At 31.2% G+C, this 22,520-nt stretch overlaps 2 protein-coding genes and 1 pseudogene across 2 annotated transcripts; 2 read left to right on the top strand and 1 right to left on the bottom strand.

The window, feature by feature from the left end:
• Positions 1-2,106: 2,106 nt before the first annotated feature.
• LOC129876347 (zinc finger A20 and AN1 domain-containing stress-associated protein 4-like) lies at positions 2,107-3,204 on the top strand. Its single transcript, XM_055951758.1, has one exon. It carries the CDS (start codon positions 2,452-2,454, stop codon positions 2,923-2,925), a length of 474 nt encoding a protein of 157 aa, XP_055807733.1. The 5' UTR covers positions 2,107-2,451; the 3' UTR covers positions 2,926-3,204.
• Positions 3,205-13,163: 9,959 nt separating this feature from the next.
• Positions 13,164-13,643, top strand: LOC129877194 (uncharacterized). Its single transcript, XM_055952676.1, has one exon. The coding sequence runs from the start codon at positions 13,206-13,208 to the stop codon at positions 13,518-13,520; it is 315 nt and encodes a 104-aa protein (XP_055808651.1). The 5' UTR covers positions 13,164-13,205; the 3' UTR covers positions 13,521-13,643.
• Positions 13,644-20,598: 6,955 nt separating this feature from the next.
• Positions 20,599-21,917, bottom strand: LOC129876872 (E3 ubiquitin-protein ligase UPL5-like; annotated as a pseudogene).
• Positions 21,918-22,520: the final 603 nt, after the last annotated feature.

Genomic DNA, 22,520 nt, shown 5'->3' on the forward strand with positions numbered 1-22,520 from the left:
AACAGACATTCAACCTCTCCCACCTCTATCCTCTCTTCCAGATCTCGCTTGCTTCTCTCCTCCCTCTTCTAGTCTCGCTCGCCTCTCTCTTCCCCTTAAAATGTAGCTATAATTCATAATTAAACAAACTATAGCTACAAATTTCTAATTATGCTCAAACTATATTCATTTTTAAAAGTTGCCCTAAAATTTATTTACATATTTGAAGTATCAATTTGGACATGTGTTAAAAATATATTTATTTGACACTTTCAAATACAATTTTGAAAAGATATTTTGTGTGTGTTCTTTAAGTATTTATTGTGTATATAAATTTACTTACATAAGATATGCCACCTCGTTTTATATATATATAAACATCAATTAGGATATGTCAGAACTTTATGACTTATCAAAGCTATTGCTTATTGTTAAACAAAGTGATATATTTTAACGGGTTAAATTATCTATACAATATGTTTAACATTATGCAATAGATTTTTTTTCAAAATTTAAATAAAAAATATCTAATAATTCATTAATTCAATAATATATCAATTCACATAATATCTTGAATGATGAAGAAGAAAAAAATTATGCAATCTCTAGATATTTTTTTGTCCAGTTAAATTCCACAACTAGTATTTCAATTAAGCTTCACATTTTATCTTTTTTATACTGCCTTGTAGCTAGATCCAAAGAAGTCTCTAAAGAATGATAATCAACTATATACAATAAATAGTGCCTTGTAGCTGGATCAAAGAAGTCTCTTAAGGATAATAATCAACTATATATAGTAATTATTAGGCCTGTACATGACAAATCGATAAATCGTACTAAATCGAATGAAATCGGAAAAAAAATCCGACTAGTAATTTGGTTTGACTTGGTTTGGTGTTTGGAAAAAAAATCCGACCATTATAGGGTTGGTTTGGTTTTAACTAAAAAAAATCAAACCGAACCCAAACCGATCCAATTATAGATATACTACTTTTAAATTATGTTATACATAAAAATATTTATTAAAATATAATTTATAAATATTTTTAAAAAAATTTCATAATTTTTGTTTTCTTTCTTACATTTAGATTTGGACTTGAGAAGCCAATCTAAATAGGAAAATTTACATAAATGTATAACATTAAGAAAATATTTACTATTTATAGCAATAATATTTTTTTTTCACTGAACACTTATAATACAATTATAATACAATTTTAATACATATTAGCGAGAATAATTTATAAAACTCATATAATACAAGTTTTATTCATGGATACTTAATTTATCATATACTTTAATACACTTATAATACATTGTGTCAATTTCTTACCAAACAAGTATAATATATTTTAAAACACTTATAATACATTTATATTACATGCATAATTCACTTTTAATACATAGTAGATATATCATAATATTGTTATATATTGCTATAAATGGTAATAAATAAAAAGTATCTCTAAAATCAGTAATTATTTATTAAAAAGTGATTTTTCTAGTAATTTTTCCATCTAAATAATATACAAAAAAGCTCATCTTATAAAGTTATATTATAAATTTAAAACTTCAAACAGTGTTCTGCCTCCAGCTTATATGTTGATATTTTGTACTAGAACTCTTTTTAAGAAGCACTGCTCTGTGCTTTTTAATAGATACTATGAAAACCCCGAGAAACCCGAAAAAACCCGATTTTTATTGGTTTGGTTTGGTTTATAAATTTAATAACCCGGCACAAATAATTTGGTTTGGTTTGTAAAAAATTCGAACCAACCCGATTCATGTACACCCCTAGTAATTATATTGAGTATTTAAATATTGTATATCATTAATTCAATTTTTTGTAAGAACTATCTTAATAATGAATTTGCGAGAATAATCAATGACGAACGATTGTCACTCATATTTTTAATATAATTAAAGATAAAGAGAGGAAGAATTTGCAAAACTCTACTTAACAAAGGAACCAATCATTCATATTGAAACCTTTTTATCATATGTCAATCAAAATATGTTATAGTTTAAGTGTCGTCGTAAATTTAAGAATTTTTTTAAATTTTTTTTTAAAAAACTTCCAATTACCTCTCACCTCAAAGTCTCAAACCACAATTCTCTAGCCACATGTCCTCCCCCACCACCCAATTACTCCTCATAACCAAATTTCTTGGCTTCCCTTCATTTTGCTAAGTTCCTCCCCAATAAAAAAACAAAAATCATCTTCATCCTCTTTTTTTTGCCTCTTCCAGCCTGTTCTTTTCATATTTCTTTATTATCCTTCTCTAATGATTTGCCACCATTTTCATTATTAAATTCTCCTCTCATTTTTTTTTTTTATTGTGCCTCCTTCCTATCATCCTCCCCCCCTCTCTATTTATCTATTCTCCCTTCACCCTATTTGTTTTCCACAATTAAATTTTATCCTCAATAATTGTTTTTAAGCTTTGATATCGAAGAGAAATCGAGATAATTATGGCGGAAGAACATGGATTTGAAGCACCAGAAGGACATAATATATTATGCGCTAACAACTGTGGTTTCTTCGGCAGCCCAACAACCCAAAATTTCTGCTCCAAATGTTACCATGAAGTTTATCTAAAAGGGGGACAACAAAAACCTATTGATTCTCTCTTTCCTCCGCAGCTGCCGGTACCATCGGCGAGCTCATCGGTACTGGTGTTGTCGGAACCGGCAACCGTAGAGGAAAAAATGGAGGTTGTGGCCGCCGCTGCGGTTCAACCGGTGGTTGCGCAGCCAAATCGGTGTTCGATTTGTAGGAAGAAGGTGGGATTAACCGGGTTCAAGTGTAGATGTGGGACAACGTTTTGTGGGACCCATCGGTACCCGGAGATCCATGGCTGCTCGTTTGATTTCAAATCTACGGGGAGAGAAGCCATTGCTAAGGCGAATCCGGTGGTTAAAGCTGAGAAATTGGAGAAGATATAATCACAGCCGTTGGATTTAGATGATGATTTCTCGTCGGAAAATGACGTCATGTGGATTAATTTTATCAATCATGGGGACCAAATTGAAAAGAGAGAAAAATCTTGGGAGTGTCCCATTGTTGACAAAAAAAAAAGTGAATTAATTAGTGTATATTTCTTTTTGACCCTTTTTTTTTTGTTGTTATTTTGATATTTTTAACTTTTGCTTGAGAAAATAATTTATGGTTTGGCTTGTTCTGTAGATTCAACTTTACCATCTTTGGAATTTGGATATTCTCCATTGAGGTTTTCACCATGCATTATTGATTAAATAAAAACAGACGATGAAAGTTTATATAAATTTCCCAATATTCTTATTTTTAAATGGTACTCTATGAACTTATCATTTTCTAAAGTCTCTCGATACTTATTTACTATTTCTAGGGTAATTTAGTTCAACAACAACATATTTAGTGTGATTTTATAAGTAAAGTTTAAAGATAAAAAAATATATATAGATTTTATCTTTGATTCAAATTGTTTCTTATATATTTTTGGCTCAAATAAAACATTTTAAAGCATTATAAAAAAGAGAACATAGAAATGAAAGTAATGGAAGGACGGAAAATACATATGGTAACAATTGGAACTTAATTTAGTGCTACTAAGTAATTTTTGATGAATATGTCAAAATCATAGTTGATGTGTGATTTGATTAAAAAATATTAAAAATTGGAACTTTGGCACCATGCATATCAAGAAATTCTTTAAAGTTCCGTATAAAATGATGACCAATTTAATTATCATAATAAAATAAAATAAAATAAAAACATTCAATTTGTATGTTTTGTATTTTAATTTATAAACATAACAATCCAGTGATTTAATTCAAATAAAGGTCAACATTACTCACTCGCTTCATCAAATTATATAATAATTTTAGTACTCCATCAATTTCAATGTAAGTGGCAACATTATATAGTACTTTTTTCATGTAATTTTCAAAAAAGATTTTCTTTCAAAAAAAATTTAAAAATTCATATTTGAATATAATTAAGTCCTTCAACTCTAGAACCATATACCTTCCACATAATTAAGTGAAATGAAGAGAAAACATAATTACTATTAACTCAACCCTATCTAAACCTTGGTACAAAATTTCACTAGATTATTCGTTGAGACTAGTGATGGAATTTAAATCATTAATTTATCTTAATCGTAAAAGACAAAAAGTTCAGCAAGTAAGCTAACCTTTAACCTCGCGATTATAAATTACTTTGACCTACACTTAGGGTATTTGCTTTCACTTTTACTATAAGGACATACTAAAAGGTTCTTTATTTTTTTTAATTTCTTTTAATTAGCAATAACAATTGAATACCTAACAATTTATGGTGTGGACACATACGTGACATATTTATGACATATGTCCTTATCCTTTGCCTAAGAAAAAATTACAAAGATTTAGGATAAAACCTTCTATAAGTGGTCATATGCTAGTATGAGGTGAGCACTTCCTCTTCCATGTGACAAAGGAAAAAAAATGATAAATTGGTATATTCAAATGGTAGAGGAATGAAAATGACTTTTATTTTTTGTTGGCATCTATCAATTGGTAGCAATTTTATTTATGGCTTTCTCAAATTAAGTTCTATTTGGTGATGGCATTATGTGGTTCATCTTATGTGGCTATGATAAATAAAAGATAATAATAAAGAATCACAAACACAACACGTAGTTTCTTCTCATTTCAAGTAAAAAAACAAAAAATACGAAAATAAAATCAAATATATCCTTGTACGTACTATTAAAAATAATTTTAAAATATCTTTCGTTTGAATATCCGTTCAATTATGATCCTCTATTTGAGGATGTTTTTAAAGTTTTTCTAATAGTATATAGGGATGACAATGGCACGGACGGAACAAGGCGATACAAACTTAAACCTAAACAGGATGATCCGATTTTAGACATGTATGAGGCGGTCTAGGTTTAGACATGTGCGAGTGTGGAACGGGACGAAGCTATATAATTTTTTAAATTATATGCAGGTGCGGGATGAATGCGTAGATTGCACATTTGCACTTCCAATTCAATATCAATTGTGGATTTACTTATAATTTGCTTTTTCACCTATTTACAGAAAAGTTTGGTTTTTAAGTAGCATTGGCCTTTATAATTTTAGGTAAAAATATTCGTAGTTTAGTTTTGTTAAGATCATAACTTTAATAAAAATTATCTCAAGTTAGCCTTAGGTAAGTTAAGGTAAAATTTTAATAAAAAATATTAGATGTTTGATCTTGTCAAATTTATAACTTTAATAAAAACGTTTGAATAAGTAAACTTACTTATTCAACTTCAGTCATATACCTATAAAGTTATTCTCGAAATAAGTAAACTTACTAAAACAAGTATGCATAAGTTAAATGACAATCTCAAAAACAAATATTTGAGCACTTTCAAAATGTATTAGTGACTACGAAATCCTTAGAAAGATAACAAATATTGAGATTAAATTCACAAATGCCTCCAATTATTTTGACCCCACTTAATAATCTTCTTAAAAAATGGCCTTCACTTCAAAAACTTTGCTACAAAAAACTTTTGTTTGCCTATCAAACATAAGACGTGGAAATAAATTAGTTTTAACTCTACGGCAGAAATCTTATATATATATATATAAAAGAGAATCCTAATCTCACTTACATAGCGTCCTTAAGAATTAAGATAATTATTTTTTTTTCTCTTTCATATTTTTAGGTTTTATTTAAAGCCGTAACTTCAACAACGACGACAATAAAAATCGAGAAAATCACAACCGATGCTTTCTCTTATTTTTGTTAAGGCGTTCCTTCGACGACGAGCGTAATAACTAGGAAAATCACAATCGCCACTGTCTTTTCTTCTTCATGAAAAAATTATTTTCATTCCTAATTTCTGTGGAAGTACCTGAATTCCTTGAAAGTTGTACTTTAGATCTTCAACAATCAACAAAAGAAATGAAACGAAACTACAATTCCCTAATTTCTTTTTGTAAACTTTTTCCTTGATTCATTCTGTCACAATCAATTGGCAACTGAAGTCACAGGTACATGTTCAGGCATGATTACATGTTAGAAAAGTGGATTAAGATTTCATATAGATACGGGGAGAGGGGGGAAAGTGGAGGAACGAATCAGAGAAGGTTTGTAACTGATTGGGTTTTTCAAGTGTTTTTTAGTCCCTATAATGCATTTCTTTTTCTTTTGAAAGTTGAAAAGATTTGTGGAAAAAGATAGATGAATTTTCTATTTTTAAGGGGCTCCCCGCAAGTAAGAATATTATCCGAGCTTCTTTTAACTATAAGGATCTTGAATAAAATTATTTTTTTGCAGTAAATTCCTTCCTTGCTAATTAACCATGAATCATCTTTTAAGACCAGTTTTTCAATGGTTGAGAAATTTGCACCAAACTCTCCTCCAACACGTGATCCTAGGTACTTCATATAGATATAGTGTTATTCTTTTGGAATTTCTTCTTTCAGTGCTTATAATTTTAGATTTTCCTATTATTCTTAGAGGGTAACTATATCAAATTTAGTTATGGCTGTCTTCTTTAATCCATACTAGTCAGTAGTCAGACTCATTTTATGATATTAATTAGATCATCCTTGTGAATTTAATATCCTATTATTTGAGAATGGCTTTTATAATTCATTATTTGAAAAAGCATCTGGCTACCAACTCATCAATAATAATACATATATCATCAGCAAGGAGTTGTGTAATTATAGAATGTCCCTCTGAGAGCAGGTCTTCTTTATTGCCAAAACTGAAACTCTATGTTCTTCTTGATTTCCTAAGGAACAAAATGCCAAAATGCTTCTTCTTATCTTATAATTATTATTAATGGTTAGGCTATTATCTGATGAAACTGCAGACGCTTAACTTTTGAAATTGTATATATAAAAGAAAATCCTTAGCTTGATGATTGATGTGTCACTCTCCTAAGCCAAAATTTCTATTTATTTAATTTTCCAGGTTTTTTCATTAGTTTACATCGAATTTCTCTATTAATATAAATATAAATTTATTCCCTCATTAATCAATGGTTTGTACACCGTTTCTAAACCACCTCTATTTATTCATAAAGAACACACCCATTTCTTTCTTTGTCAGTTTCGTTACTTCCCTTCATTACTTTCACTTTCTTTTCTTATTGTGACATGCATATCTTTTCTTCCTTTAAACACTTTTTTGTCGTTCCTTTAAATAATAATTATCCTTCTTCCTATCTCTACGGTTTCCCCACATAGATAACATATGTATGCACATATATTTAAAAGGTCACCTCTTCGATCTCCTGATCTCTGCACATATATTCTTGGATTAGATGGGTTTTAACCATGATTGCAATATATCCACCTATTATTGAATCATTCACTTGCAATTTGCATGATACATACATTAAGAGGCATTTGGAAAGATTAGGGTGATCTGGCGATCTGAAAAAATATTTCAGATCGTGCGGTTGTTTGAGAAGATATAACACTAAAAAATATTGTCGCTCGAATATTATGTCAAGAGTACCAATACCTAAAAATTAAGGAAAAATGATGACTTTTCAATACCTTAATTTTTAGGAAAAAATGAGGACTTTTCTTTAATTAATTAAGAAACGATCATAGTTGTGTGACTTTTGAGTTATAAAATAAAATCAAATGACTTTCTGAGATAACCATCCATAATTGAGTGACTTTGAAATTATAAAATAAATTGAGTAACTTTCTAATTGAACTACATAGTTGACTAACCAGTTTTATTTCTTTCATCTTAGTTTGTGGCTTTCATTTTTTAACACGAGAAACAAAATGTTACAATCATTTAGATTTTTTCATGTTTTTATTATGCATGTTTGTAGAAATTGGCTCTCTAGGAAATTGTAAGTGATTTTAGAGTGTCAATAGAAATACCATTAAATTGTCAAGCACTATTCCTAAAGTGTAAGCTCTATATTATCTTTTGCCTTTATAAATATTTGAAGTTTTTTTCTTGAATGATGGCCCATTCATATCTTAACTCGAAACCAAATTCACTTCTTTCATCATAGTTGTTGCGGAGGACAAGCCGATGTCTACAAGCCAGATTTATGGTAAAAATTAAGATTATTACTAGGGGTGTACATAGACCGGGTTGGTTCGGATTTTTTACAAACCAAACCAAACCATTTGTGTTGGGTTATTAAATCTATAAATCAAACCAAACCAATAAAAGTCGGGTTTTTCAATATCAATTTTTCTCGGTTTTTTCGGGTTTATCGGGTTTCTCGGGTTTTTTGGATTTTTTCGGATTTTTCGGGTTTCTCATAGTATCTAATAAAAAGCACAGAGCAGTGCTTCTTAAAAAGAGTTCTAGTACAAAATATCAACATATAAGATGGAGGCACAACACTGTTTGAAGTTTTAATTTTATAATATAACTTTATAAGATAAGTTTTTTTTGTATATAATTTAGATGGGCTACTCAAGTCCAAATCTAAATGTAAGAAAGAAAACAAAAATTATGAAAAAATTTTAAAAAATATTTATAAATTACATTTTAATAAGTATTTTTATGTATAACATAATTTAAAAGTAGTATATCTATAATCGGGTCGGTTTGGGTTCGGTTTGACTTTTTTTAGTTAAAACCAAACCAACCCTATAATGGTCGGTTTTTTTTTTTCAAACACCAAACCAAGTCAAACCAAACCACTAGTCGGGTTTTTTTCCGGTTTGGTTCGGTTTGTCGATTTGGTGCGATTTATCGATTTGTCCTGTACATCCCTAATTATTACGATGTGAATTTTATGAAAATTAGAAAGAATAATTTTATTAATTTTCTTCACATCTAAACTATATACAAGAATTAAATGTACTTTAGGAACTAACTTTTGAATTATTATATATATATATATATATATATATAGTCATTGTGCTTTATAGAAAAGTATGACCTTCTCCTGTCTTTTTTGTCTATTAGAATTTAGAAGTAAAAACTTTGAGAAAATTGACTATTTGTATACTCATTCAACATTTATTTTAATAGTAAATTGATAAGGAACTAGGATTAGAGATTTTAACTTCTCAATTTTTTTAAATATTAGTCATTTACTTTTCTACATGTTTTTTTAAAAATAATAATAAATCATTATCCACTCATCCCCCCTCCTCCCCTTTAATCAGAGAAATGTTTGTTAGAACTCACTAAATATATCTCTTCCAAACATCTTTAATAGAAATTAGAAGTATAAATGATAATACATTAATATTATACAATGAGTAATTAATTTTTTTGAAATCTTTAAATATGCTCATAAAAAATAAAAATAAAAGGTAACTATAGGAGACATTTGGTGATGTATTTACTCAAATTATTATTGATGTGATATCAATACATATAATTTTTATAAATGACAATGTAATTTAATATTCATTTTTTCAATGCATTTTAGTTTTATAAATGCAGTAATATTATTTTACAAGATAATCGCACGAAGCACGGTAACATTTACTAGTTTAGAATATTTCAAGATAGTGAACTTGTTCAATTGACCACAAGTTCTGTCTAATGAACAAAAGTTAGAACTTATGTCTTGCTTCTAGTTGCTCAAATGAATATCAGGAATAGTAGAATCTAGTAGAAGCTTGCTACAAGGCAAAACTTTTATTGTCCATCATACACGAGTTCTAGTTTTTACTCGTAAATAATATCTCAAGACAATAAAATTGATCAATTCACCATGAGTTAGACAAAAGCTAGAATTACGCCTAATAGACAACAAAGTTCTTCCCAACAATTTTTCTCAAATTAAGATCATTTTTCAAAATGTTTTGCTAAGTAAAGACAAAAGGGAAAATTACACCCAATGGCCATTCGGCCAAAGTAATTATCAAAAAAATAGTCATTCACTGTATAGGCATGTACAATCAGTATATATTTCTAGCTATATTCAATTTTTGAATGTATCATAATATATATTCAGTGTATAACTCATGTATAAGTTATCTATATTGTATAGTCAGTGTATAGTCACTGTATATTTTTTATGATTTTGACTATTTTTTATATAAATAAAATATAGCTATATTTGTTATAAACTAATTAGTTTATTGTATATATTACGTCACATGACCATTCGGCAAAAGTAATTACCAAAAAAAAGGTCATTCTCTATATAGGCAAGTATGCGGGGAATCTTCCTACAAGTGAGCACCAAGTCAAATGTATTCAAAAAAGGCTATACCTCTGACTTAGTCAGTGTATATTTCATGTATAGTCAAGCTATATTCAGTTTTTGAGTATATCATAATGTATATTCAGTGTATAGCTCATGTATAAGTAATTTATATTGTATAGTCACTGTATATTTTCTATAATTTTAGCTATTTTTTTTATGTAAATAAAATATGACTATATTTATTGTAAACTAATTAGTTTATTGTATATATTTGAAAATTGTATCAATAAACTTCGAGATGGAATTTCCTCCCAAGCCCAATTTGCATAGATTGACCCAAAAAGAATGAGAATACTGGTCCAATTCAAACCAATGACCAAAGAGATGAAATAACTTTACAGAGTCTTAATTGGATGCACCTAATTATATATGAGGAAACGTTCTTTCTTCTTGAATTTATGGATACCCATTCATTATATTTTTTTCTAATGAATTTTCAATTCTATCGACTTCTTAAAATAATAGTAAGTATTACTATTATTTATCACATAAATATTTCTTATATTACGATCTCTGCACAGGACATATACTAATCAAACGATCCTTATGAGTGGTTGGGTGGCAAGACACAAGAAAAATTCTTGTATAACATACAAATTACAATAGTCAATTGTAGGGATGTCAAACGGTTTTTAAAAAACCGACTTAATCAATCGAATTGAACCATATCGAATTAATTTTTAGGTTTATTTTTATAAAATCAACGGTTTTTATATAAATTTATAACCATATCGAATAATTGGGTAAGTTTTTTATTTTATAAAAATTAATCGAAAAAATATCGAATTGTACCGAATAATATATATGTAACATATATTTTATATATTAAGTTTAAAAATAATAAAACATTAATTTTTGGGAAACTTACATAAATATACAATATTAAGAAAATATTTACCATTTATAGCAATAAAAAAAATTCACTGAACACTTATAATACATTTATAATACAGTTTTAATACATATTGCAGAGAACTATTTATAAAACACATATAATACAAGTTTTATAGATGGATAATACATTTATCACATATTTTAATAGACTTATAATACATTATGTCAGTTTTTTACTATACACACATAATATATATTTTAAAATTTTTATAATACATTTATATTATATGCATAATTCACTTTTAATATAAGTGTAGATTTATCATAATATTGCTATGTATTGCTATAAATGGTAATAAATAAAAAATATCGCTAAAATCAGTAATTAATTTTTAAAAAACACTCAATCAAGTAATTTTTCCTTATTTTTTTTGCTTTAGGCCCAAGATAATAGAAGTGACTACAAGCGACACCACAATTAACACTCAAAGTTATAACACTAAAACTTCTCATACTACTCCAATTGAAACTAAGTTAATTCTAACATTTCAACTCTCGGGTAGTAATTAGTAAACTACAAGGTATTCCAACGATCTTGGATAATAAGCTACAAGTTATTAGACATTTTTTCTCTCTTATAGTTTAAATTTTTAAATCAAGTAAATTCAGTTTTTGAGTTTTATCTTTTTCTGTGATGTAAATTATATATTTTTTTGTCTTTGATTAATATTTTACACTGCCATAATATAATGGGATGGTAGCGTGTTCTAACTTTTATATTATTTTAAAAAAAATATAAAAAATTAACCGTATCGATACCGAAGAAAAATCGAGAATGAAACGGTTTTTAAAAAATTAGTTTTGGTTATATAAAATAAAATAACTGAAAAAATAGTATGGTATAAATTTTATAAAATAACCGTTTGAACCGTATCATTGACACCCCTAGTCTCTTGTATAATAAGTATCAACACTTATAGTTTAATGATATCGATAAAAGTCTCTCGTACAACAAATATGAGTTCAATTCTCACTATTTTTCCCATCTAATAAAATTACACTAAATATATTGTTGTTATTGTTATATAATCATGCAATATAATAGGGGGGATTTTTTATTTAAAAGTTCTAGTGACGTCGCTCTGACGTATCAGTTCATTGTCTTTTTTTTTACTATTAATAATCAGGAAATGTGTGATAAAAATCTTCCAATATGGTTGTTACTGTTAGCTCTACTTCTGCTGACCTTTGCTGGTTTAGGTGGAAGCAAATTATTACGTGTTGTTTCAATTTGTTTTCCATAGTATGATCTGTTATAAAAAGAAAATATAATAAAAAAAAGTTACTTGTAAACTTATGATTTTAAACTAAAAATATGTAATATAAGAATAAAAAAATATGTAAAACAACATATCATTGGTTAAAAGTTAAAATATACTAATTAAATAAAAATTATTTATTCTATCAACATAAATCATATATATGAATTAATTAAATTCATATATACATTTCATGGGGAAATAATGCATCACACGAGGGTGATGATTAACTAGTACTAGTTTCATTTGCTTCTTTGATAAATAAAACGGTTTAATTTATATAGGGGAAGTATAATGATTTTTCACATTATTAATGAATTTTAACTTGTGATAACATGTAAGTTAATATTTTTATTAGATTATCAATTAATATTTATCAAGAGATTGATTGTGCAAATTTTTATTTTTATAAGTACATCAAACTTGAACTCTAAATAAAATATTAGTATAGTAGTCCTCCCTCCGTTCTATATTAGTTATCCACTTTTTCCTTTAAATGTTGATCCTTAAGAAATCAAAAATAAGAAGAGTAATTTTACTAATTACTCTTTAAATTATTTTTTTGGAACTTTATAAATTTGTTACACATTCAGAAAGAATTAATTATAAGGGTACAATTGAAAAAAAAATTAATTAATTATATTTTAAATATATAAACTGACAAGTAATTTGAGTAACTAGGCAACTAATTATATAAAACGGAGAGAGTAAATAGTACTTAAGTTGCATTAAGATATAACTACCAAAAAATATCTAATTAGTTTCCAAGATAGTTGAAGATTTGTTGAAGAGCGTTCTACTAATTAACCTATCTTCCACCAACCAAACACACAAATCCATAATATAAATAACTATATTATTCTTAAATGACCAAACTAAGACACAAAACAATATGGCTCTAGTTTCCAATCAAGAACTCAAAGAAGAAATCAAAATTCTTATTGATCAAATGCCAAAAGAAGAAGAAGAAGAGGAAGAGGAATTTTTTGAGATAGATTTGGAATTGGTGAATAATTATTTTTCAGCATCCCATAATTATAATTGGGAAAGCTATTTTACAGCATCAACAAGTAGTACTTGTACTCTTCTGGCTAATTGTTTGTTGCCTATTGCTGATGTTTCATGTGCCATTCCTACCTCAACCAAAGCTTGTGATGCCTTCATTTCATTGACACCAAGTGGTGGTTCCCCATTTTTGGGATTTTAAGTTTATGGGTTTTAGAAATCAGACGTATTTACTTGATTCTTGACAAGTGATTTATATGTGTATTGAGTGAATTTCTTAATATAAAATATTGAATTTGAACCAAAATTATTGTGTTCTGCAGAACATGTTGCTTCTACTATGGATTCACCCATGATGCTAATAACATTGTTTGTTCCCATTTTTTTTTGGCTACTATAGTAGCATACTGTTATAGAAAACATAGGAGTATAATATAACATGACTTGAGAGATCGATTCTGTAGAAAATTATAGAAAGATCTGACTTTATTAATTTTAGTTTCTTCTTTAGACACATTGAGAATACCATAAGTGAAACTCCAACTTTAGACAAAAATGTATGAAGTTTGAGAGGGAGGGAGTAGAAAAGTTAATATACCAAAGTGAAGAAAGTTGTTAGCTTTTACGCAGAAAACAAATAAATGTCTTTATGGAACTCAAATATCAAACCTGAGGTAGCTAAAAGATGTTGAAATCACGAGGTACCAAAGCTACTAGCAGAGACAAGAATCATGTGTTGGGTTTAATTGATAGGTTGAATGGGAAATTGAGGGAAAAAGAAGTGGAGAGGAAATGATATGTTCTCTCTTGCTTTATTAAATAAGCTTTGGTCCCACATAGGTGGTGGAAATAAAAAGTCTCCTACTTAAAAGTAGAAGCACTCATTCATGTTGCTAAAGGGTCAAGAAGAGGATCTCCCCTCGCGCCGTCGTCGTCGTCGTTCGCTCGGCTTCTGCTTCGGCTACGGCTACGGCTACGGCTACGGCTACGGCTACGGCTACGGCTACGGCTACGGCTACGGCTACGGCATATGTTGCTAAAGGGTCAAGAAGAGGGTCTCCCCTCGCGCCGTCGTCGTCGTCGTCGCTCGCTCGGCTCGGCTCGGCTTCGGATTTGGATTTGGTCAATTGATTTGATTGATAATATTTTTGGACCAAATTTTCTTTAAATTTTTAATTAATTAATATTATTTATTTAATTAATTAATTAATTGATTGAATCTGCGGCTACGGCTACGGCTACGGCTACGGATTCGGATTCGGATATGTTGCTAAAGGGTCAAGAAGAGGGTCTCCCCTCGCGCCGTCGTCGTCGTCGCTCGCTCGGCTCGGCTCGGCTTCGGATTTCGGATTCGGATATGTTGCTAAAGGGTCAAGAAGAGGGTCTCCCCTCGCGCCGTCGTCGTCGTCGCTCGCTCGGCTCGGCTCGGCTTCGGATTTGGATTTGGTCAATTGATTTGATTGATAATATTTTTGGACCAAATTTTCTTTAAATTTTTAATTAATTAATATTATTTATTTAATTAATTAATTAATTAATTGAATCTGCATTAATTTTTCAGATTCTGTGTTTTATTACCTTTAGTTGTTGTTACTGGTTTTAATATTTACAATACAGTTTACTAACAATCTTAAGGAAATTAACGTTATTTTGTTTTTTTTTATTAAACTGTATTCTGCTTTTGGAGACTAAAACCTGTGTGGTTTTCTACTCCGTATGAAATAAATATTTTGACTTGAAGAGTATAAAAACTTCGTTGGAATATTAAAGTTCATACTTGTACAACGATTGGAAGAATATAAAAACTTCATTGTTGTTTTTTGTAAAAGGTCTGATATTCTGAAATATTAAGACAGTTTGTCTATTTTGACAGTGAAAAGAAATGACAAGTGATACTCCTACTACTTCTGCGACTGTTGCTGCAACAAGCCGCACCTCTGTACCACCGGCAGAAAAACTAGGAAAATTTTCTGGAGCCAACTTCAAAGGATGGCAGCAAAGGGTGTTCTTTTGGCTTACCACTCTTGGTATGCAGAAGTTCACAAATGAAGACCCTCCTGTGCCCGCTGCTGATATGCCGGCCAATGAAAAATTTATGATTACTGAGGCATGGACACAGGCAGATTTTCTATGCAAGGGCTATATCCTAAGTGCTTTGGATGATGATTTGTACAATGTCTACAGTGCTGTGAAAACTTTTAAAGAATTGTGGGATGCACTTGAGAAGAAGTACAAGACTGAAGACGCATGCTTGAAAAATTTTGTGGTTGCTAAGTTCTTAGACTATAAAATGATAGATAGCAGAACTGTTGGAACCCAAGTTCAAGAACTATAACTTATTTTTCATGACCTTATTGCTGAAGGTATGATAGTTAATGAAGCATTTCAAGTGGCTGCGATGATAGAAAAGTTGCCTCCTTCGTGGAGAGATTTCAAAAAATATCTAAAGCACAAGCGTAAGGAAATGAAGTTGGAAGATCTTGTTATTCGTCTCAAGATTGAGGAAGATAACAAAACAACAGAAAAGAAGTCACGTGGAAATTCAACAATTATGGGAGCGAACATCGTTGAAGATGCTGCCCCAAAGAATAAGAAAAGAAAGCAACCTTTTGGAAAGAATCAGGAGCAGAACAAGAAAAAGTTCAAGGGCAATTGTTATAATTGTGGGAAAGTTGGCCACAAAGCTCCAGATTGTCGTCTTCCAAAAAAGGATAAGAGAAAGGGACAAGCCAATATGGTGGAAAATAAAGAAGGTATCGATGATCTGTGTGCAATGCTATCAGAATGCAACCTAGTAGGTAATCCCAAAGAATGGTGGCTTGATTCGGGAGCTACTTCGCATGTGTGTGCAGTCCGAGAAGCCTTCTCTACTTATTCCCCTGCAGCACCTGATGCGACGATTTATATGGGAAATTCTGCAACTGCTAATATTGAAGGATATGGGAGAGTATTTCTGAAAATGACATCCGGCAAGGTGGTGACGCTGAACAAAGTGTATCATGTTCCAGAAATATGAAAGAATTTGGTGTCTGCCGGCTTCTTATCAAGGATGGATTCAAGTGTGTTCTAGTTTCAGACAAAGTAGTTGTCAGTAAGAATGAAATGTATCTAGGAAAAGGCTACCTCACTGAGGGTCTTTTCAAACTAAATGTAATGGTTGTTGATGATAATAAAGTTCAAGCTTCTTCTTACTTACTTGAGTTAAATAATTTATGGCATTCACGTTTAGGACATGTCAATCATAAAACCTTGCGAAAACTGATTAATTTAAATATATTGCCTAACTTTGATTGCAATAAATCAAAATGTCAAGTATGTGTTGAATCTAAGTATGTTAAGCATCCTTATAAATCTATTGAAAGGAATTCTAGTCCCTTAGAATTGATTCACACAGACATTTGTGATATGAAGTCTACACCAACTCGTGGTGGAAAGAAGTATTTTATAACTTTTATTGATGATTGCACTCGATATTGTTATGTGTATTTGCTTAATAGTAAGGATGAAGCAATTGATGCATTTAAACAATACAAAAATGAAGTGGAAAATCAATTGAATAAAAAGATAAAAATGATTAGAAGTGATAGGGGTGGAGAATATGAATCTCCTTTTGAAAAGATATGTTTAGAATATGGAATTATTCATCAAACTACTGCCCCCTACACACCTCAATCAAATGGAATTGCGGAAAGGAAAAATAGAACATTAAAAGAAATGATGAATGTTTTATTAATAAGTTCCGGTTTACCGCAGAACTTGTGGGGGGAAGCTATCCTTACAGCTAATCGAATACTCAACAGAGTACCCCACAGCAAAACACAAACTATTCCATATGAACTATGGAAAGGAAGAAAACCCAACTTGAAATATTTCAAAGTGTGGGGGTGTTTAGCAAAGGTCCAAGTTCCTTTGCCCAAAAGGGTAAAAATTGGACCAAAGACCGTGGATTGTGTTTTTATTGGCTATGCTACAAACAGCAAAGCTTGTCGATTTTTGGTTCACAAATCGGACATTCCTGAAATTAATATTAATACGGTAATTGAATTAGATAATGCTGAATTTTTTGAAAATATTTATCCGTATAAAACTAAAAGTGAATCCTCAAGTGAAAAATCTAAACGACCAAGAGAAGTTCAAAAGAAAAGTAAACCAACCGAAGAGGATCCAAGGCGTAGCAAACGTCAAAAGATATCTACTTCCTTTTGACCAGATTTTGTGACATTCTTGCTTGAAAATGAGCCTCAAACATTTAAAGCTGCAATGGCTTCTTCTGATTCAGCATTTTGGAAAGAGGCAATCAATAGAGAGATTCAATCAATTTTGAATAACCATACATGGGAATTGGTTGATCTTCCTCCTGGAAATAAACCTTTAGGATCAAAATGGATATTTAAAAGGAAAATGAAAGCTGATGGCACTATTGATAAATATAAGGCAAGACTTGTGGTCAAAGGTTATAGACAAAAAGAAGGATTTGATTACTTTGACACATACTCGCCGGTAACAAGAATAACATCTATTCGGGTGTTAGTGGCACTTGCAGCTGTATATGGTCTTGAAATTCATTAAATGGATGTTAAGACGGCTTTCTTAAATGGAGAATTGGAGGAAGAAATTTACATGGAACAACCTGAGGGTTTCGTAGTTCCAGGTAAAGAAAGGAAAGTGTGTAAACTTGTTAAGTCACTTTATGGACTTAAACAAGCACCTAAACAATGGCATGCAAAATTTGACCAAACAATGTTGGCAAATGGATTTAAGATTAATGAGTGTGACAAATGTGTTTACATTAAAAATACTCCAAATCATGAAGTCATTGTTTGTTTATATGTTGATGACATGTTGATAATGAGTAAAGACATTGCCGATGTAAATGCTACAAAGCGTATGCTTGCTAGCAAATTTGACATGAAAGACTTAGGGGTTGCTGACTTAATCTTAGGAATTAGAATCCATAAAACTCCACAAGGTCTAGCATTATCACAGTCACATTATATTGAAACTATTCTTGATAAGTTCAAGTATTTAAATTTTAATGTTGCAAAAACTCCAATTGATGTAAGTTTTGCACTTCAAAAGAATGAAGGTAAAAGTGACTCACAATTGGACTATGCACGAGTTTTGGGAAGTTTGATGTATATTATGAATTGTACACGACCAGATATAGCATGTGCTATTAGCAAGTTAAGTCGATTAACGAATAACCCTAATCAAACTCATTGGATGGCAATGAAACGAGTCTTGGGGTATTTGAAACACACCCAAAACTATGCTTTGCATTATAATAAATATCCCTCAGTAATTGAGGGATATAGTGATGCAAACTGGATCACCGGATCATCTGAAGTTAAATCCACAAGTGGCTATGTTTTCACCGTTGGTGGAGGAGCAGTGTCTTGGAAATCATCAAAACAGACATGCATCGCCCGCTCTACAATGGAGTCTGAATTTATAGCTTTAGACAAGGCTGGTGAAGAAGCTGAATGGCTTCGAAATTTTTTGGAAGATATTCCATTTTGGCCCAAACCTTTGGCACCCATATGTATACATTGTGATAGCCAAGCGGCAATAGGGAGGGCAGGAAATGTTATGTATAATGGAAAATCGCGTCACATTCGACGGCGATACAATACTGTTAGAGAACTACTCTCTAGTGGTGTTATCACTATTGACTACGTAAAGTCAAGAGATAATATATCGGATCCACTAACAAAAGGCTTATCTAGAGAGGCTGTTGAAAGATCATCGAGGGGAATGGGGTTAAGGCCTAGGACAAGTCAACATGGCGGTAACTCTACCTAGTAGACTGGAGATCCCAAGAACTAGGTTCAAAGAGATCAAACAAAGTTATGATTGACGGTTCAACATTGTCAAATAACTCAACCCATTCTCGTGATGATGACAATGTTCAGAAACAAAGGATAAAACCTTAAGGCTTTTAATGAGTTAATAAAGCTTTAAAGGTTTTTTAATGATTATCTAAATCTGACGAAAAAATGATTAGATAGTGTGTCTATAGGACTACACATTTAGAAATCACATATGTGAATGTGAAGTATAAGCCGCTTCAAGGGGAATGACGGTAAAGGCCCATTCTTTATGCATTCACGAAACCAGGCGGTGTTCATGGCTGAAATGAACACAACCGTGAGAACCATAGATGGTTGATGATTGATTGTGTGACTTATGTTGTCTAGTTATACAAAAAAGTTCGACGGTTCAAAAAATATCGCATCTACCGATTGATCGAGTATATCCTATATAAGTTTACTATGGAAAGTTCAAAGGGAAACCTACTTATCCAGATGCAATTAATCTTCGCTTGTATATCACACACTTATCCGTGTATTCCTTTATCTTGTAGACATTCCCCATTCATGTGGGGGATTGTTGGGTTTAATTGATAGGTTTAATGGAAAATTGAGGGAAAAAGAAGTGGAGAGGAAATGATATGTTCTCTCTTGCTTTATTAAATAAGCTTTGGTCCCACATAGGTGGTGGAAATGAAAAGTCTCCTACTTAAAAGTAGAAGCACTCCTTCATGTTGCTAAAGGGTCAAGAAGAGGGTCTCCCCTCGCGTCGTCGTCGTCGTCGCTCACTCGGCTCGGCTCGGCTTCGGCTTCGGCTACGGCTACGGCTTCGGCTTCGGATTTGGATTTGGATTTGGATTTGGATTTGGATTTGGATTTGGATTTGGATTTGGTCAATTGATATGATTGATTGATAATCTTTTTGGACCAAATTTTCTTTAAATTTTTAATTAATTAATATTATTTAATTAATTAATTAATTAAGTGGAAAAAATCCTGACCCGCGACCCATTTCTTCCCGAATTAATTTAAAATTTCCCTCCGTTTTTTCCAACGGATTTTTGAAAGGTTGCAACCTTGTCCGAAAAGTTGCAAACCTTTTCTCAACAGGCAAACATTTTCCCAACAGGTGCCTTTTCTTAAAAGGTGTAAACAGTCTATATATATCTGTTAATCCTCAGAATGCTATATATGAAATTCTGAATATACCATCTTCTTCTTCTTCTTTCTGCACTTCCTAAAATCGTGTGATATACATTCTTCAAGTGGTTCGCAGTCATCAAAGATTTGCAGTACCTCTACTTTGGTGAGTAAATCGTTCTATCCTGGGAGGAAAGATTCCAAAACCTCGGGTACTTTGAAGGGAATAATTTCCTTAAGAACATGCTGTGCATTCAGTGGGCTCGATTTTGTTTCTGCATTAATTTTTTAGATTCTGTGTTTTATTACCTTTAGTTATTGTTACTGGTTTTAATATTTACAATACAGTTTACTAACATCATGTACCTTCCAGAACCAGGATATTTGACTATCACTTTTTTTGTAGCCAGAGTAATTAGTATGTGCTTTCCAATTTCCACAGAACTATCACTTCCACTACCATCAAGCATTAAGTCGAGATCCTCAAGATTAAAACATTGGAAAAAGGACTGGTGCCTAGATGTGGTTGTAATATCAATAAAACCTTTGGCAAAACGCGCAACCTGCTTTGCAATTGATGTTACAAAGTAATGTTGAATTAGAAGATAAATATATGTCTCCCGATTCTTACTGTCCATGATGATATGTTTCATGTTGGCACAAAGCTCGATCCCTTTCATGGAGCCCATCGACTCAACATCACAAAAGAACCTCAAGCCTAGATTATCTCCATCGACCATCTCTGGATCCATTTCTAGTATTTCCTTACTGCTTTTGTACAAGGGTGGATCTGCATCCCTAAAATCTTGCAATGTTATGTCTTTCCCAGCCAATTGCAAAAAGAAGGTGCGATCAAACACAACGCCAATTTGTACTTTATGCATTAAAGCCAATGCAATCATCCTACTAGAGAAGCAGAAATCATTATGGTGTAATGGATTCACCTTAGATGCTGCAAACACAAATTATATATGTGTGTTAATTTTAACGACGATATTTATTATAGCTTCTTGAATATCCTCGAATACTAGAAAATGTAAAAACACATTTATTTTTATAAGAAAGGTGCATTTGGAGGGATGTTACTACCGGAGGTTTGTGGTTGCTCCATTTCCTGAAATTTGACTTTACACCTATCCTTATCGAAAAACACCCATTCATAAACGCAGCAAAATCGCACACAAGACTAGACCATAAGGACAAATCAGTTGATTCCATAGTCGAATTTAAGTTATCGTATAATTGAGCAGCTATCTCACAAACAAATGGAAAAACATCCTGCAACGATACCCACTTCTTTGTATCAGCCTTGCACCTCGCTATCCCTATGGGGCTTTATGATAGCCCCTAAGCTACTAAAAGGGCAGTCCGGTGCACTAAAACTTTCACTATGCACAGGGTTCGGAAAAGGTTCCGACCACAAGGGTCTATTGTACGCAGCCTTACTTTGCATTTCTGCCAGAGGCTGTTTTCAAGGCTTAAACCCGTGTGACCTCCTGATCACATGGCAGAAACTTACCAGTTACTCCAAGGCTCCCCTTCGTAGCCCCTAAGCTACTCTGACAAAAAATATACAAATCATCTAAAATCCCTACCTCCCTTAAAATCTTACAAAATTCTAACAGTATGATAGCATATCGTGGGTGCATTGGTTTTCTCGTGAATTACTTCCACTCGATCGGCTTGAATAACTAGAGTTTTTCCGCCAGAAAATAAATGGACGAAGAAATTAATCTGATTAGATGATTTTTCATTGAATGAGGAGGAAACAGACGCTGAAACAATCGATAGGAATTCAGAAGAGACTGTTTGAAATCAGTGAACGATTTGTTCTAAATTCACTAGCTTAGAACTACAAAAGAATATTTTGTCCATACTTTTCTTCTCTTATGATTTTTGCTACTTTCTTTTTGATAGTATTGGTCTCGAGTAATCTAAATATTTTTCTCTTGCATTCTTCTTTAAAAAACTATTTTAGGTTACTTCAGACGGACAAATTATTATTTTTAGTTCTAAGCTAGTGAATTTAGTATATTTGTTAGTTATATTTTATTTTTTATTAATCCTTCAACTTCTTTTTGTATAGTTTAAAAATATTTTAATTAATATTTTTATAATTATATTCTTTACCTTATAAAAAGGAAAAAATTACACGAGATGACAAACATTACTAGTTTATTATGTTATATGTGTACAGTTTCATTTTATTACAATTCGTGGGTATATTTTGCTGAGATTTGCTATAATTTATT

This window comes from Solanum dulcamara, chromosome 12, assembly GCF_947179165.1.
Source record: "Solanum dulcamara chromosome 12, daSolDulc1.2, whole genome shotgun sequence".
Classification (NCBI taxonomy): Eukaryota; Viridiplantae; Streptophyta; class Magnoliopsida; order Solanales; family Solanaceae; genus Solanum; species Solanum dulcamara.

What these genes read in the sequence shown, in the direction of transcription:
- LOC129876347 (XM_055951758.1), top strand. Translation starts at nt 2,452, where the DNA reads ATGGCGGAAGAACATGGATTTGAAGCACCAGAAGGACATAATATATTA.
- LOC129877194 (XM_055952676.1), top strand. Translation starts at nt 13,206, where the DNA reads ATGGCTCTAGTTTCCAATCAAGAACTCAAAGAAGAAATCAAAATTCTT.